This window comes from Bombus flavifrons, chromosome 4 (genome assembly GCF_040668555.2).
Source record: "Bombus flavifrons isolate JBK064 chromosome 4, iyBomFlav1_principal, whole genome shotgun sequence".
Classification (NCBI taxonomy): domain Eukaryota; kingdom Metazoa; phylum Arthropoda; class Insecta; order Hymenoptera; family Apidae; genus Bombus; species Bombus flavifrons.
This window is the reverse complement of record NC_138445.1, coordinates 7,950,313-7,965,860: the sequence shown is the minus strand read 5'-3', so window position 1 is coordinate 7,965,860 and position 15,548 is coordinate 7,950,313. Positions and strand designations below refer to the sequence as shown.

At 29.9% G+C, this 15,548-nt stretch overlaps 1 protein-coding gene across 1 annotated transcript; it reads left to right on the top strand.

Moving 5' to 3' along the window:
* The first annotated feature begins 4,398 nt into the window (after nt 1-4,398).
* On the top strand, nt 4,399-10,107 carry LOC138178799 (UPAR/Ly6 domain-containing protein CG9338). The gene is made up of 3 exons (XM_069111044.1): nt 4,399-4,608; nt 9,114-9,344; nt 9,617-10,107. The coding sequence occupies exons 1-3, from the start codon at nt 4,548-4,550 to the stop codon at nt 9,856-9,858; spliced, it is 534 nt and encodes a 177-aa protein (XP_068967145.1). The 5' UTR covers nt 4,399-4,547; the 3' UTR covers nt 9,859-10,107.
* Nucleotides 10,108-15,548: the final 5,441 nt, after the last annotated feature.

The window sequence follows — 15,548 nt, the reverse complement described above, 5'->3', positions numbered from 1 at the left end:
GCCAATTTACAGGGAATTCACAAAATTGTTATAAACCTAATGCATACATTACTTTTATATAAGGAATCGCGGGGAAAAAACCATGCAATAAAACTATCAACAAGTTCAGATTCATTACTACAGAAAACTTGTCAAGTAAAAAATTGTAAAGGTTACAAAATTATGAAAATTTGTTTAAGACGCGGCAAATATATTTTTGCAAATATATGCAAATATTGCAAATATATTTATGCGGCAAATGTACATTTGATAATAAGATAATTTGTAAAAAATGCAGCAAAGTTGAATAAGATATATCTCTATATAAATAAATGTGTAATTCTATCTAAATCTATAATTGCAATTAAACAAAAGTAAATTTGGACGAAATTTTATGAAAGTTCATCATTTTATATACATTAAGTTATAAATTAACCATTATCTAAGTTAAGTCATAAGAACTGTTACTTCTTTAATCACCGGTCATGTTGACCGCACACGGTAGGAATAGGTATACACGAAGTGTCGGTAGGTTTAGTGTTAATGGAAGAGGTCGGTAAAGTTCGTGTATAACTAAGTATTCAAATTATGATAAAAAACGAATTTCATTTATAAAATTCAAAGTTATTTTCGTATTTCGTCAAAGATTTTTTTCTACAAAAAATTATTTTGACAACGTGAGTAATAAAATGTCTACAAATTATGATGTAAATGCTATAATATTATAGTACACAGAGGATTTTTAATAAAAACGTGTTCCCGAGATTGGTTTCAACGTTAAAATTCTTTTTAATTTAACCAATTTATTGCTTTTTATGACTTGATTGATTCCAGTGTAATGAGCCCTAAAACATACCAGATGTAACATTGTCATAGTTTTGCTTTCAAACACATTATGATGTCAGATATTTAAAATTTTTTATTGTGATACTTTATAATCCGACCGATGAAATTAATACTGTACCAGTTCAGAGTTAGCCAGCTTGTTTGCCCAATTATGTTTCATTCTTCGTGAACGAAGTCTTGCACTATTTGAAACGTGACAATTTACGGATATAATTACAACAATAGTACACAAAAAGCAGAGAAATAGAATAAATAGAGGAAAAACAAAAAAATGTAGTGGAAATTAAATAACTAAGGATCTTAAAAACATATTTTGCCTGATACGTAACAATAGTAAATTTCAATAAAAGCTTCATAGAACTCTGTTTACCTTCACAATTAAGAGACGTGTACATATGTTGGAGAACGTTATTTATCTATATTTTTTATATTTTAAAGATAGAGGAAAATATACGCCAAATAAGTATTCCTACATGAAATTGTACATAACGTGATGATACATAGTCATGTAAATGCGTGAAATGTTAGTACAATTAACATCAGTATCTAAAGTTATCGATACAGATGGACTTTAAAGTAACGAGAAGGCAACTAAACAACTGAAAAAGAAAAAAGATGTTATTGCAAAATTTCATAACAAGTTTTCTGCACGAATTTTTTGAAGTTGGAAATAAACTAAGGTCAACAATTCAAGGAATCAAAGACAGATATAGCGATGGAAAAATTAAAAGAGAAAATAAACCAGGTAACAGGCGTTTAGGAAAGGGAAACGAATGTACCGGTCTGTGCATAATTGGCAAGAAAAAACAGCAGAAAACAAATGCGATGAAAATAGCATAATGGGTTTGAAAATTGTTTTAATGTTGTTGTACAGTCTGCCACAAAAATATTCGGCCATCATGATATTAACTATTATATTTTACTCTACAGTTTAAGTAATTATGGGAATAAGTAAAAGTATGCTTTACTTTATGTTATATTATAATTTGCAGTTAACGTAGATATTTTATTCGTTTATTAAATATTAAATAGCTTTTCAAATACTAAATTGCAAATGGGAAACGTCCAGTTTTGACGTTACAAAAATATTCGGAAATACTTCGCAAAGACTATAGGACATTTATTTATATCTGGAATATAAAGTATGGCGACAAAGAAATACTAAACATAAGGCAGTCGACTATAAAACATGATGGGGAATAAGATCAGTCACAATTTGGGGTTGTGTGAATGCCAGCTCGTTTATGGTATATCTTATTTATCTTATATTATCTTATTTATATTATATTGTCTTATTTATGGTATATATTTATGGACCGTAAAGCGCGTATTGATATTTTGAAAGAACATATTCAAGTTAATGCAAACAATATTGGGCTAGAAGATAATTATATTTTTTACAAGATAATAATACGAAATACGATGTTTATAAATTTAGGTACGATGTAAGATGAAAATCCAAATTCCAGTTTATCAATATTTTGTGCAATTATTTCAAATTTACACATGTACATTTTACAATAAAAGTATGTCACTTTCCATTATCATTTTTAAATAAATGAATTTTTAAAAGTCCTATTTACGCAAATGAATTCCTTATTTAAAAACAATCAATTTTGATAGTTGAACCACATTTCTAGACCCAATAGTTTTCGAGATATCCTGCGAAATATGTTCTCAACCCCCAACTTTCTTTTCATCCCTCCAACGTGAATATGAGCACGTAAAAGAAAACGTATCTGTCAAATATTTTTCGAGAACTACACATACATAATTTTGGTTACAATGTTAGGTGAGGTAATTAACGCTTGGAGATGTTCCCTTGTTAGTCTTGATATGAAACACCTTATACATATTTCGTTAAATGTATTTATTTCCACATCATTCTCCTTGAATTCAATTCAAGATATTTTTTAATCAAATTATATTTTATAATGAGATCATTTCCGATAAACTTATTTGTGTATCAAATTTTATTCTTATCTTTTCTCACTAGTGAAAAAATGACCTGTCTCTGTTTAGTAATTCGAAAATTTGTTATGATTGCATACAAGGATTTGTCGTTTAACTATGGTTGGGAAAGGTTTCATTGAATTCACCGACACAATTTTTATCGGCACTGTTTTCACCGATAACAATCCACCGGCGATAGCTTTAACCGACGACAACCTCGATAGCAGCTTTAACTGACAAGCAATATTAGCACAGAAAAATAAGAGAGGGTTTTTGGTTACGTAGGTTTATCGCTGCAGATAGTTGATAACCGGCTGCCTTATGGCGATCGGATTAAAAAGACTAACCCAAATGCAATACAGAGCACGAGCTGACCAGCAATTAAGTAAATTATGTTTTTGTTTCAATTAATTTACGTTCGTAAGTTCTAGTGTAATCTTAACACAAATCAATATCAAATTCATGGTCCGTGTTAAGTTTGAGATGACATTTTTAATGCAACGCGGCGTGAGGCAGCCGATCATCATTAATTACAGCAATAAGTAAAAAAAGAAAAATAAAAATACAGCAAAGGTACAATAAATACAAGTACGGCAAATAAGCAAAAATACCTAAATAAGTGAAGATCTTTTTCTATTTCCCTTTGCTAATACTGTCAATCATTTGAAGCAGTAGTTAGTCAAAGCTGTTGTTAGCGAAGTTTGTTGTCGGTGGTCTGGCATCGATGAAATCTGGTGTCGGTGAATTGTTGTCGGTGATTTCAATGGGAACCGATTGAAAATAATTGAAGTCGTCTCAGTGATTACATCTTTCAATCTTAGAGGCAACAATAGAGTAACTTGCTTCTTATATATTTAATACGTATATCCCATTTTATATAATTTTTAAAATCTAAATCAATTTTATTAATTTCAATTTTTCACGCGAATAGAACAGATTATATTTCAACTGTAAATTTTCCATACATTCAGGTTGTAACAAAAGTACCTTTACTAAAAGAAAAAAGAAAAAGAGAACAAGAATGTAATACCTATAGAAAAAATGTATATACAAATTAAATAAAAATTTTAACTTTATTAAAATATAAAAATATAAAAAATGTTAACTAATTCTCGATCAGTAGTTTAAAGTAATTTTTCATTTATTTCCACATTTTTTTTTAAATTTCGCTTTGCTTAAAGAAGTTACGTCAACGCGTAGCAATGAATATTATTGCATGATATTCTAGAAACTTGGAAGAGTATTCAAGAACTTCAGAGGCTTCTACAAAGCACAAAAATCCAAAAAAGGACTGTATGGACTTAAACGACCTTAAACGACCTTAGTATTCGGACGACGTCAATAAAATAAGGTTGCAAACGAAGGATTAATAATAGTATTGCAGAAGAGATTAGTTTCCTTTTCGGAAAATAAGAATTCACATGAGCATTTGATGAAGCTGAATGCCTAATACTGATCTAGACGTCGAACGATCTAGAGGAAAGGCTTCGAAGGGAAAAAGAAGCTAAATCTCTACGCGACTTGCGCGATTATGCGATCTGTGGAGGAGAGGCGAAAAACAGTGAGGAGTGGTGAAAAGAGGAGAGGAGGTTGGTGAGTGGCGTGGTGAGTGGCGGACCTCGCAATCTCATACTCGCGATCAGGCTGTCGACTCGGCGACAATCCTTCCTTGTGCCAGTGCTTCAACCCCCGTCACGAATCGCAGTTTGTATTCTGTTCCCCGAGAGTAAACTTCTTCAAGTGAAACCTTGTCTCTCGCAACTCCCGGGATGTATCGAAGAATCCTAGTGTTAATTGTTAATCTTGCGTTCGTGTTGACGGCTCGTGCAGGTGATTATACTGAAAATTTACTTTTTACAAAACGATGCGAAAAGATTTCTTTTTTTTTTTCAAATATGGTGGAACACTAGTGAAAATACAAATGAAAGTTTGTTCAGCAATACGTTGCTTTTACAAGCTGTTGGTGTGCCAATATGAAATATTTATATTTTATGTTTTTAACATTGATTCCATGTTGTGATTAATTTATTGAACGCTCTTCTTTGCAATTTTTCTATAGTAACGCTCATAGGATATATAGTGGTTTATAAAATACAGTCTATTAGAGTAATAGAATAAACATAACAGTACACATACTGTGCATATAGTATATGTATGTGTTATTCTTATATATATATATATATATATATATATATATATATATATATATATATGTATATAAAGTGTTCCAGATTTCTTCCACCAAACTTCTGCGTATTCTATGAGTAACAATAAAAAGAGGAACTGAACTTATATATAAGCTCATAAATATTTTATTAAACACTTACAGGAGAAGTATGAAATAACAATGGACTAGTTTTTCATTTAAAAAAGCATAAAGGCATGCGTGTTAGTGGTATTTATGTTAATTCCATTTCAAAGTATTGTTCGATTTTATAAAAATATAATTGGTGGAAGTTGGATTTACTACGTTACGAAACTTTCATTCGTTTCTTTGAATTTCCTTATATTAATTCTTTGCATTGATCCTTTATATCATCTCTTTGTATCAATTCTTAGTGTACAATTAATTGTTATCTGGCAAATCTTTTGCTTTAAAGTTTCTTACGAGTAAGAATGACATAATATTTGGTCATATGAGGGGGCGAATAATTGGCCCTCCTCAGCTTGTCGTTGAGGTTAATGCTCGTTTAAACATTTTATCAAACGAAAACCCACTTCCCTGTTGTTTCGCATTTTTATCATAGTCTGTGTATGATATTTTTTCTTATTTTTATTCTAGAATGTAATAGTACCTTTTGACGGAAAAAAGCTTCAGACACTGTATATACACATCATATATGGTACTTATTGTTAATATATGTTAAGAATGTGTTTAAAATTTTTGTTCATAATATCCTATACAAATTGATGACATTATTAATACGTATTTCAATTAAAATGAAAAAAGATGTAAATATAGAAAAGCTCGTTAGAAGCTAAGTAATTAGAAATTTTTATTTACGAAACAGATATATGAAAGTAAGAAATTAACTATGATAACTAGTATAATGTATTAGATTATTTCGGAAACTATGCAGATAGATTTATTAGACGAATTATTAAACATCATAGTACTTTTTAGTCCTTTTACTTTTGATACAAAGAAGTTTCCATTACCTATTTTATGGTTTTATATTATTATGATTATTTCCAGTCCTTATGTTTCTAAACCATAAACATTAATTTCGATACCAAAAATTAATATAACATTTAACTCCTACAAGAATATATTTGCTCTTGTATTTCAGAAGTACTGTGATTAAGGGCATTGAAACAAATATTCTTTACCGAATAAATATATATTTCTGATCTCTTTGCATTGCCTTTTAGCATAAAAATTTCAAAAATACAAAGGTACCCCTACTGGCAGGCAATTTATCATATACAAGCCACCTTGGATATTTCGGTAGTGCTTTGAGTAACAGATTGCATATTTCCTGATTTAGAAGCTGTACGTATTTAAATTTTATTACTGCCTAACTATATCAATCACAATATTTTTGTAAATATTAAAAGAAATTTCATCATGTTATTTTCATACTAATTTCGGAATAACCGATTAAAGATGTTCCTTACAATCTAATGATTAGACAATATTAGCTACTAGATTCTGCTATAGTTGTGCACTATGATAACTGCTGAAATTGTTGGAAACGTTAACAGTACAGTATTATGATGTTGCCGTATACACGTCGGTATAAAAATATTCTAATTAATATTGCTAACTGTGTTAAAATTAATGTATATAAATTAATTATCATATAGTATCTAAGCAGTATAGACAATGCAATTTTTATATAAAACTATGTTAAAATCCTATACACTGTATAGACGTTAGGCTAGTACATGGCAACTTAACGTCAGTAAACGTCCCTTTGCATGATTAAAAATGTTACCGGAGGCTACGACTAGATCAGATATATGTAGATTTGCCGGTCAAAGATATTTCCCAATATTCCGCATTGTTCAGCTTTCGATTAGCTATTTGTCCCGTGTATATAGTAATCATATTTACAGTTGACGTTAATTAACTGTCAGAAACTCTTGATAACTTCGAGATGTCTTTTAATATATATTTATGAGACAACGTGAAAATAAAAAAGATTAAAAATCCGTTACTCTCGAGTCGCGGATATTCTCAATCGATTCGAAACAGTCTGAAACTAGATGAGTAGTACGTAGGAGTAGGTTAACTATCGTTTGTCGAACTACGAGATATGGAACAATTTGTAGGGGTGAGTAATATAGTGTCGCGACTCTTGGCGCCACAATACTGCGACCCAAATAATAACTACATTGAACATGCGTATGTTTGAAAACGGGACATTGGAAATATACGCTCGATTATAAACATTCTCACGGTACGTAAGCACCATCCATTGGTTTGTTAGAATTATGTGCGACAGTAGAGAATGTTCCGACGTCGTGGAGGCGTCTACCAGGCGCCAGAGGAAATAGATTATTTACTTCTTCCGGAAAACAAACAATCGTTGAATTGAAATGGACTATAATCTAGAAAAATGGCTTCTATATTTTTCTAAGGAGATTCATACGTTATTATTCTGGAATATTTACGTCTTTCTCTATTTTCTTACCGTTATTGTACTAGATATACGCTGAACAAGAGTGAAAAACGTTTCATCTATGTAAGATTAATTTTTGAATCTATATGTTTCTGTATATATTCTTATTTGTTTGGATTTTAAAAATAATTATCGTGATCTTTTCACGTTCTTATTTTATGAAATATTTAATTCTACTTTTGACTTAAATGACTTTTTTACCATATTTTTTATATCAATTTAGAAAATTTGCAAAAATCGTAGCACTTAGTTTTGCATTGACAACGGTTTAATCTAATAATTATTTGAGCGTAACATTAAATAGTTAGAAAGCTAGTAATATCTTTTTTATTACTTCTCGAACAAAATTTAAATTTTGCTATTAGCTGTTATCAACTCTTTTGTCTGTTAAAACTAAAAATCCAGTGTTTTATGAATTAAATATATATAAAATCACTTAATTATAATCTCATCTATTTTCTAAAACGTGAACTTTATAGTGTTTATAATAACGGAGTGGTGAGTTGTTTTGATTTTTAAGTAATAAAATTTCTTGCTGAAACAAACATTAAGCAAATACACACAACCGTGGTCATATCTTGTAAATATTTCGTGTCAAACATGAAACATGTAAAGTACTTGTGAGAGGTATATGAAAATACTGCAATGTCAAACTCAACAACTTTCGAGTGATGCAAACGTTGAAGGTGAAGAATCGCGAGATAATGATGAAAGAAGTGACTGTCCGTGCACAATGGGAAATGAATTTGCTGTTTGCAATTTATGAAAAAAAGTTGGAATGTTTCGATATTCTATTTACTCGACGAAATGGAATTCTTGTAGATTTATCTCAATTTCCAAAATTCAATTAGAACTGAAAAATCAACGTTTTGCAAAAATATCGATTATTCAAAAAAATGTTACAAGTGAACCAAATGATATATGAAAACAAGCTATCGTTTATTACTTTTCTGTTGTTGAACGATTACTGCAAAATATGCCATGTTCATGTAGTTTTATGTATGTTTACTACATATAAGTAGAGTTACAAGCAATAACATCATTAGTGGTATGCTTGTACTTAATATTAGGTTGTCCGGAAAGTTTCTTTCGTTTTATGAGGAATTAATGGACGTACAACGTTTTTTGTTTTATATTATTTTGTCGAATTACGTACGATCCATTTTGTTCCGTTGAGATAAACACCGTAACATTTCACAGACTTGGTTTCACGTTTGCATGAAGGTGCACTGTTGTAAAAAACACGTTTGGGAAAGAAAGACACTTTTCGGGCAACCTAATAATTACTTCATTAAATAATCAATTAATCTGTATTATTTCATACCATTACAACAAGACTACTGGGGTATTCATAATCCTCAGAAACCTAACAATATCGAATCTCTATTATCATAATGTTGCATAATCCATCAATAAGATCTGATATATAGAGAATATCTTTTGAGATTATATTATTTGAGGAAAATGGTTCAAATCAATGTTTCAAGGTTTTAAAAGTTCTATTGAATGTTCATATTCGTTTGATCTTGAGTGGATGTAGGTCATATTTATGGAAAAAATGTTTCGTTTTCAAAATATTTAGCCGTTTTCAGGCTTATCTAACGTCCTGTACGTTTAATATTATGCGACGGAAACAATTTTAATTCTGAAAAAATTATTTTTATAAGGACGTATTTTGTATTACAAATAACTGTTCTTTTTGTTTCACAGATAAGAATGTAAGATGCTATGTGTGTACTTCATTAACGCATCCTAATTGTGAAACAGATCCTAAGGCACATAACCTTGAACTTGTCGAATGTACTTTAGACCACATGCTGGATTGGAAACTGAGAATTCAACAGCACAAAGCTTTAACTTGGGCAGCTCCAATTTTTGAGGTTGACGATTTGGATCACCAACTTGTCGCTCCAATGGCGTGTGCTAAAATGATTTTGAAAGGTAAATTATTCGGAGTATGGGAATTTTAGTTCATCATCGTGATAGATTTCAAATTTAGAAATGTTGTGAATAAACAAGCGAATGCGTGAATACGAGGGTGAAAGTGCCAAACGAAAAACTGTTGCGCCATACTTCTACTATTATCTTTATATTCAAACGTATAATTATTATTCAAATTATCATTTATCTGATTAATTATCTACCTGATTATTTAATTACCAATTATCCATCGAACGAATGTAAGCGAAGGAACTTTTATTTATGTTTATTAGATAAATATCAAAACATCACAATGAGAAGTTGCCAAACAGCGAAGACTGAGACCGTTGACCCGTGTAAATCGATAAATGCAATGATCCCTACATTAACTACGGACGATAAGAAGCTGGAATTTTGTGAATTATGCACGGAGGACGCTTGCAATAGTTCGATTACAATTTTGCCAACAATTTCCTTTACTTTGTTGTCCGCTCTTGGAGCTGTAGTTTTGGGCTGTTTTTATAACAGCGCGTAACCTTTATATATCAAAATATAGAATTGATTGCGATCGGCCTTACAGGCGTTGCTCGTTAATCGATTCATAGCGTATTCTAAGACTTGAAAACACACACATTAAGCATATATACACATTGTTCACTAATATTTCACATCGTGCCACGAGTATGTATCATACAATGAATATTCGAAAAAAAGAAAAAAAAAATTAAAAATTCAGCGTTGTTAGATTAATTTTTGACTAACGAATAAATTATTTTTCTGTATATTTTTATTGTTTTCTATATACGCATATAATTTTTATTTGTATTTTCTGTAGCGAGATCGTAAATTCCTATTTCGTACAGACGAAAGATACAAATTATTAAATAATCAAACTTCTTTTCGTGGTTAAATTAAACTTGCGATAGTCTATAAGGGAATTCACCAGATTTGTTCCATTACTTTAGAATGACTTCTGATATATATATAAACGTTTCCGTTTTGTTTCTTTCTTGTTTCATAACGAAATGAAAACAACGAAATACCTATGAAAGAATTCCAGACAGAAATGTGACTTTCCACACAATTTCTATTGTCCAAATTTTAAGAATAAATTGGCTAGCAGATTTTGTATATCGAATACTTCGAGAAGCTCATGTCTATAGAATTATATTTAACGACTAATAACTTTATGCTGATTGAGCAATGGTCATTGCTTGTATGTGTGTTCATTATAAAAATTCGGATGTTATTATGTCAAATTGCATTTGCGATTAAATTCATTAAGCACGACCTTACAAGCATAAAGAAGTAAATATATGTATATTATATATGTACTTGAACTTATATGTGTATTATACATACAAACGAAGAGGCTTATGAAATATCAAATTTGGCTAATGTTTATATCACGGAATGCTACTTAGCTTCTAAAGATGGAATATATTATTATCGAAAATAGTGACGAGCAATAAATATATATCGACCGATTGTACTGTATTATCGTTAAAAATTCAATCCGCAATTTTTCGACAAATAACTGAAGATACTAAGCAGTAAGAATTTTAAACTTTGTACATAAATGTGCGCATTAGAAAAATATACGTAATCCGTGAGGTTTCTCTAAGCGGATAAGAGCGATGTCTTTTCATATTAATGGAAATATACGTTTTCGAGAAAAATTTTAAAGAATGATATTCTCAAACGTAGAAACGTAGACTACCAATTTCAAGCTTATCAAATAGTGAAATAAATAAAAGTTTATGTATGCGTGGTTCTTAAAAGAAACGATAGGTGATATGTGGTTAAAACTTGTCACGGCATTATCTATATTATTCACTTTTCTATTAATGTTATTTGTAAATATGTATTAATATTCACACTTAGTTTTAATATTAACACCGTGTTTTTTTACAATAATTCGAAAGATAATACAGCTTGATTTTTAAATATGTATTCTAACGTAATATCTGTGCACTATAATTCTAAACGAGAATTTAAAAAATATATGATTGGAAGGGTTTGAAAATGCTATTACTCTGTACAGTTTTTTTATGGTACTTACTTTATGGTGATTATTCAATTATTAAATGCAACACTGAGGAACAATGTTGTTTGATAATTTTAACGTTTATAGAATATTACGTACACGAGAAAGATTGTATGCATAATATGTATGTATTTCTTAATACGTTTAACATCTGCACTGCAGACATCTGCTACAGTCCTTACCTTTATTATCATAGATAAGATAGCAGGTAGAACCAACATGGCTGCACAAGTAAGTTTGGCGATAATAATCGTTCTCATGAATTTGGGTAAGTAGAGCTTAAATCGGTAGCTTTTAATATTATTTTTGTGTAAGCGTTCAATGGAAATGACACTTAGTTAAATTTACTATTAACGCAATTGATAAGTATTAGGACAATTCAAAACAAATTTAATAGACAGTAATTGTTGTAAGTATTTTGTTATAATTCTTAATCGAAAAAGTTTAGTAATTCACGAAAGATCCACTTACAATTCACAAAGAATAATTGCAATTATGCAAAGTGTCACCACCATGACATTCATTAATATCTTGTATATAGCTGTAATGATTTATAGTTAGATTAATTCCGTTACTTTACCTTTAACTTTGTTTACTTCTAAGCTTAACATTCTTTTCAACCTTACTTGTTGACTACTTTAAAATCAAGAAAATTCAACCAATTAACAGAATACACGACAGGAGGAAATCTATGGTGTTACCAATGCAATACCGATTTGACAAACGGACATACAAGAGAGTGCAACGATCCTTACGTCCCGACGCCTTATTTCGACTTAGTTCTCTGTCCCCAAAACGAGTCGCAGAATTGTCTTAAAAGCGTCATCGATTGTGCGTATAAAGTATATCCAGTTGTAAATTACTGTTGCGTGCGCTCACCTTCATTACGTGCACGCATCGTATACATGTATGTAAATCGCATATGCACATATCTACTACGTGCTTATATTAACGTTGATTGCATTCGCACACGCTTCTACATACTAAATAGCTAATACCTTGGTAGTCCTTAGACTATGTCAAGAAATGTGTTTGTATTGTCCAAATGTCATATAAGTGACATATGCGAACACTTACAAATGAAACGTTTACATATCTACAAAGCGTTTCTTCTTGCAAAACTGTCGGTATATTTTATGTATGAGTAAGAACGAAAAAATGTTATACAAATGAGACTCGTAAATGCTTTATTAGCAAATTTACTGCGGAAATACAAAATGGTAACAAATTATTTTTCATTTAAATATAGTAATTAAACAAGTTTAATATTAATGCAACTCTCATTACTAGACATTGCGACATTGGATTTTTCATTGCATAAAATATCAAAAGAAAACGTTTGCACGATAAGGTTAAGGAATTTTTTTACAATGGAAATAAAAAAAATAATCTTTTATGTACATACAGTGGTTGCGAAAAGTATTTGTACTATTTTTGACCTACATTTCATTTTCACAGTACGAATTTTTTAACAAAAAAAAAAAAAAAATATGCTATGATAAATACAATGATAAAAAAATGTATTGGGAGGAAGAACTTTATATATCTAATGATGTTTATATTTATGGTGGTATATAGACATGTATCTATCTATCGTATACAGACTCAGAAATGCTATACTTTATGTAGCTCACTCTGTATATCATGTTTCTAATTACAAATATGCAAATTTCAAATTGAACAACAATGTCACGCAATCGAAATTAATGTACATTTTGCAATTAACACAGCACATTTTTGCTTTACATTTTTCAAGAGTATATTCAGTTTTTGATGAATTATTTATTAACTGTGATACAAAGTATTTCAATTAAAAACTGGTTATTATATTATAATGCAATAACACCATAAAGGATTTTTAATTATATTTTCGTAGCTTAAGACACATGATTTTATAATGATTATGCCATAATGCAAAAGCATGTAGTTTCTCTTATGATCTTCAATTGATTTATAATATTTTTGAAACATACGCCACAAACTAATTTTCAGTTGAAACTTGTTTTATGCTTTTACTAGTCATTCTTTTTTATTCTTTAGTGTTAGCTTTTCTTTAATTCAAGAGTCTTCTAATATTGCTTTTCAATCATTTAAAATTTCCCATGTAGTCTACTCTCGGTTGCAATTCTCCAAGATTTACGATTATGTATTCATAATTTATTCATAATTTATTCATAATTATCATCTCATGATTTTGGGCTTTATCTTATTTCAAATGTTTACGCCACTCGAAAATTATTGAGAAAATCTAAAGAAATATTTTGATATGGCTTTCTTTCCAGTTAATAATGTTTACTTAATACTTATACATTTAGCGTAACACATGAAATTTCATAATTTAATTGAGTATTATATTATTTGCGTTTGAGATTAATATATACAGGGTGGTTGGTAACTGGTGGTACAAGCGGAAAGGGGGTGATTCTACGTGAAAAAAGAAGTCGAAAATATAGAATAAAAATTAAAAAAAAAATTTTTTTTTCAATTTTTTTTTAAATCTACAGTGAGATCTGTTATAACGAGACTGATTATAACGAGATCTGTTATATCTGTTATAAAATTCAAAGTCGATTTTCTCGAAAACAAAGCCTCAAACGAAAAATTTTTATTCTATATTTTCGACTTCTTTTTTCGCGTGGAATCACCCCCTTTCCGCTTGTACCGCCAGTTACCAATCATTCTGTACATAATTGATCACTTTAATTGTTCTTTTGGAATACGTATAGAAGCATTTGTTCCGTTCAGAATATACTAAAGATTTCGTGAAATCTTCGCGAGTAAAACTTACCAGCATGATCACAAAGAAAGAATATTTTTGAGCAGGAATCTTAAAATATTATTTTTTAAAAGTTTTAGTTTCTTCTGTAATCAATAATCGGCGTACTAAAATAATAAATGAAGTGTTATAAATTCAGTATTTTCGATGGATAATATAGAGACACGTTGCTGAAAGGTACAAGTTGCTGAAGTTCCTGACCTGGATAAAATATGGCCAAATTTTCGAGGAACACAGATTATTTCACGTCATGTCAGTTCAGATACCGTCACACCCTTACCGGAAAAGGGATAATTGCGACACTGATGGTGATCGGAATATTGACTTTTTAATAATAATCATATGTATCCTAATATATGTATGTATCCTAAGCATACTAAGGGTATCTTGGACATTCTGAACAAAATCCACAGTAGGCATCTTTTAACATTCAAAGTACGAACGTTAAACAGGCACTTAGGCATCTTTTAACATCTACGAAGTAGACATCTTCTAATACTAGCAGATCAAATATCAAGCGAACACACAAAGATACATTCTATATTTACAGGAACACGGTTGTATAAACACATATAGTTATGTTTAAAATATTATGTTATAAAATCTTTCGCATCTAAAATGACAGATACGGACTTTTGAAGGATTAATGAAACATCAAAATACGTTTGAATTCCTAATTTTTCTCTCATAAAGGGATATGTCACTTTCAATACTGTATTGAATAATATAAACGTAAATTAACAAAATTATCGATTTATAGAATTGATAAATAGATATATCACTGAATATTACCACTCTTGTATTGCTTGTCACTACAAATCAATTACAGACGTGGAGTATACGTACGTGTTTACTCGATGAATTTTTAATTTCGATTTTTTCAAAACCGAAGCTTCTTCGGACATATGTTACATTTAATTTTTTGATTTATTTTTACATGCAAAATCATTCTTCGAAGTATCACTTTCCAAAGACGATAGGATAATGCTTACGTTTAAACATAAACATAAAATTTATGATCGTATAATAATTTAGTCATTTATTGAAGTCCACAACAAAGATCTATCTATGTTAGATGAGTGACATGAAGTAGTGATAACAATTTATAGTAACTATACAAACATGAAATTATTTTTTTATTTACTGTTAATTTGTTAGTAAAATCAAAGTTACATTCAGTCTTCTGAGAAGTCAGTTGTTTTAATGGCATCGTAAGATTCCTTCTCACGTTTGTAAGCAATTATATAAAATAAATACTTGATACGCTACATTCAACGCTAAACTTAGCAACGCTGGTATCCAATCTTGTAATTCTTGCTTTTTACCACCGTCACATTGATTTTCATTTAGCTTAGTTTTAAGCTTTTTCTGTTTATGATACTGCCGAGACTATAAAATAACT

Excerpts from the sequence above, each read along its gene's own strand:
- LOC138178799 (XM_069111044.1), top strand. The coding sequence starts at position 4,548 with ATGTATCGAAGAATCCTAGTGTTAATTGTTAATCTTGCGTTCGTGTTG. Across the intron at positions 4,609-9,113 it reads CGTGTTGACGGCTCGTGCAG|ATAAGAATGTAAGATGCTAT; the intron begins GTGATTATACTG and ends TTTGTTTCACAG. Across the intron at positions 9,345-9,616 it reads TGCTAAAATGATTTTGAAAG|ATAAATATCAAAACATCACA; the intron begins GTAAATTATTCG and ends TATGTTTATTAG.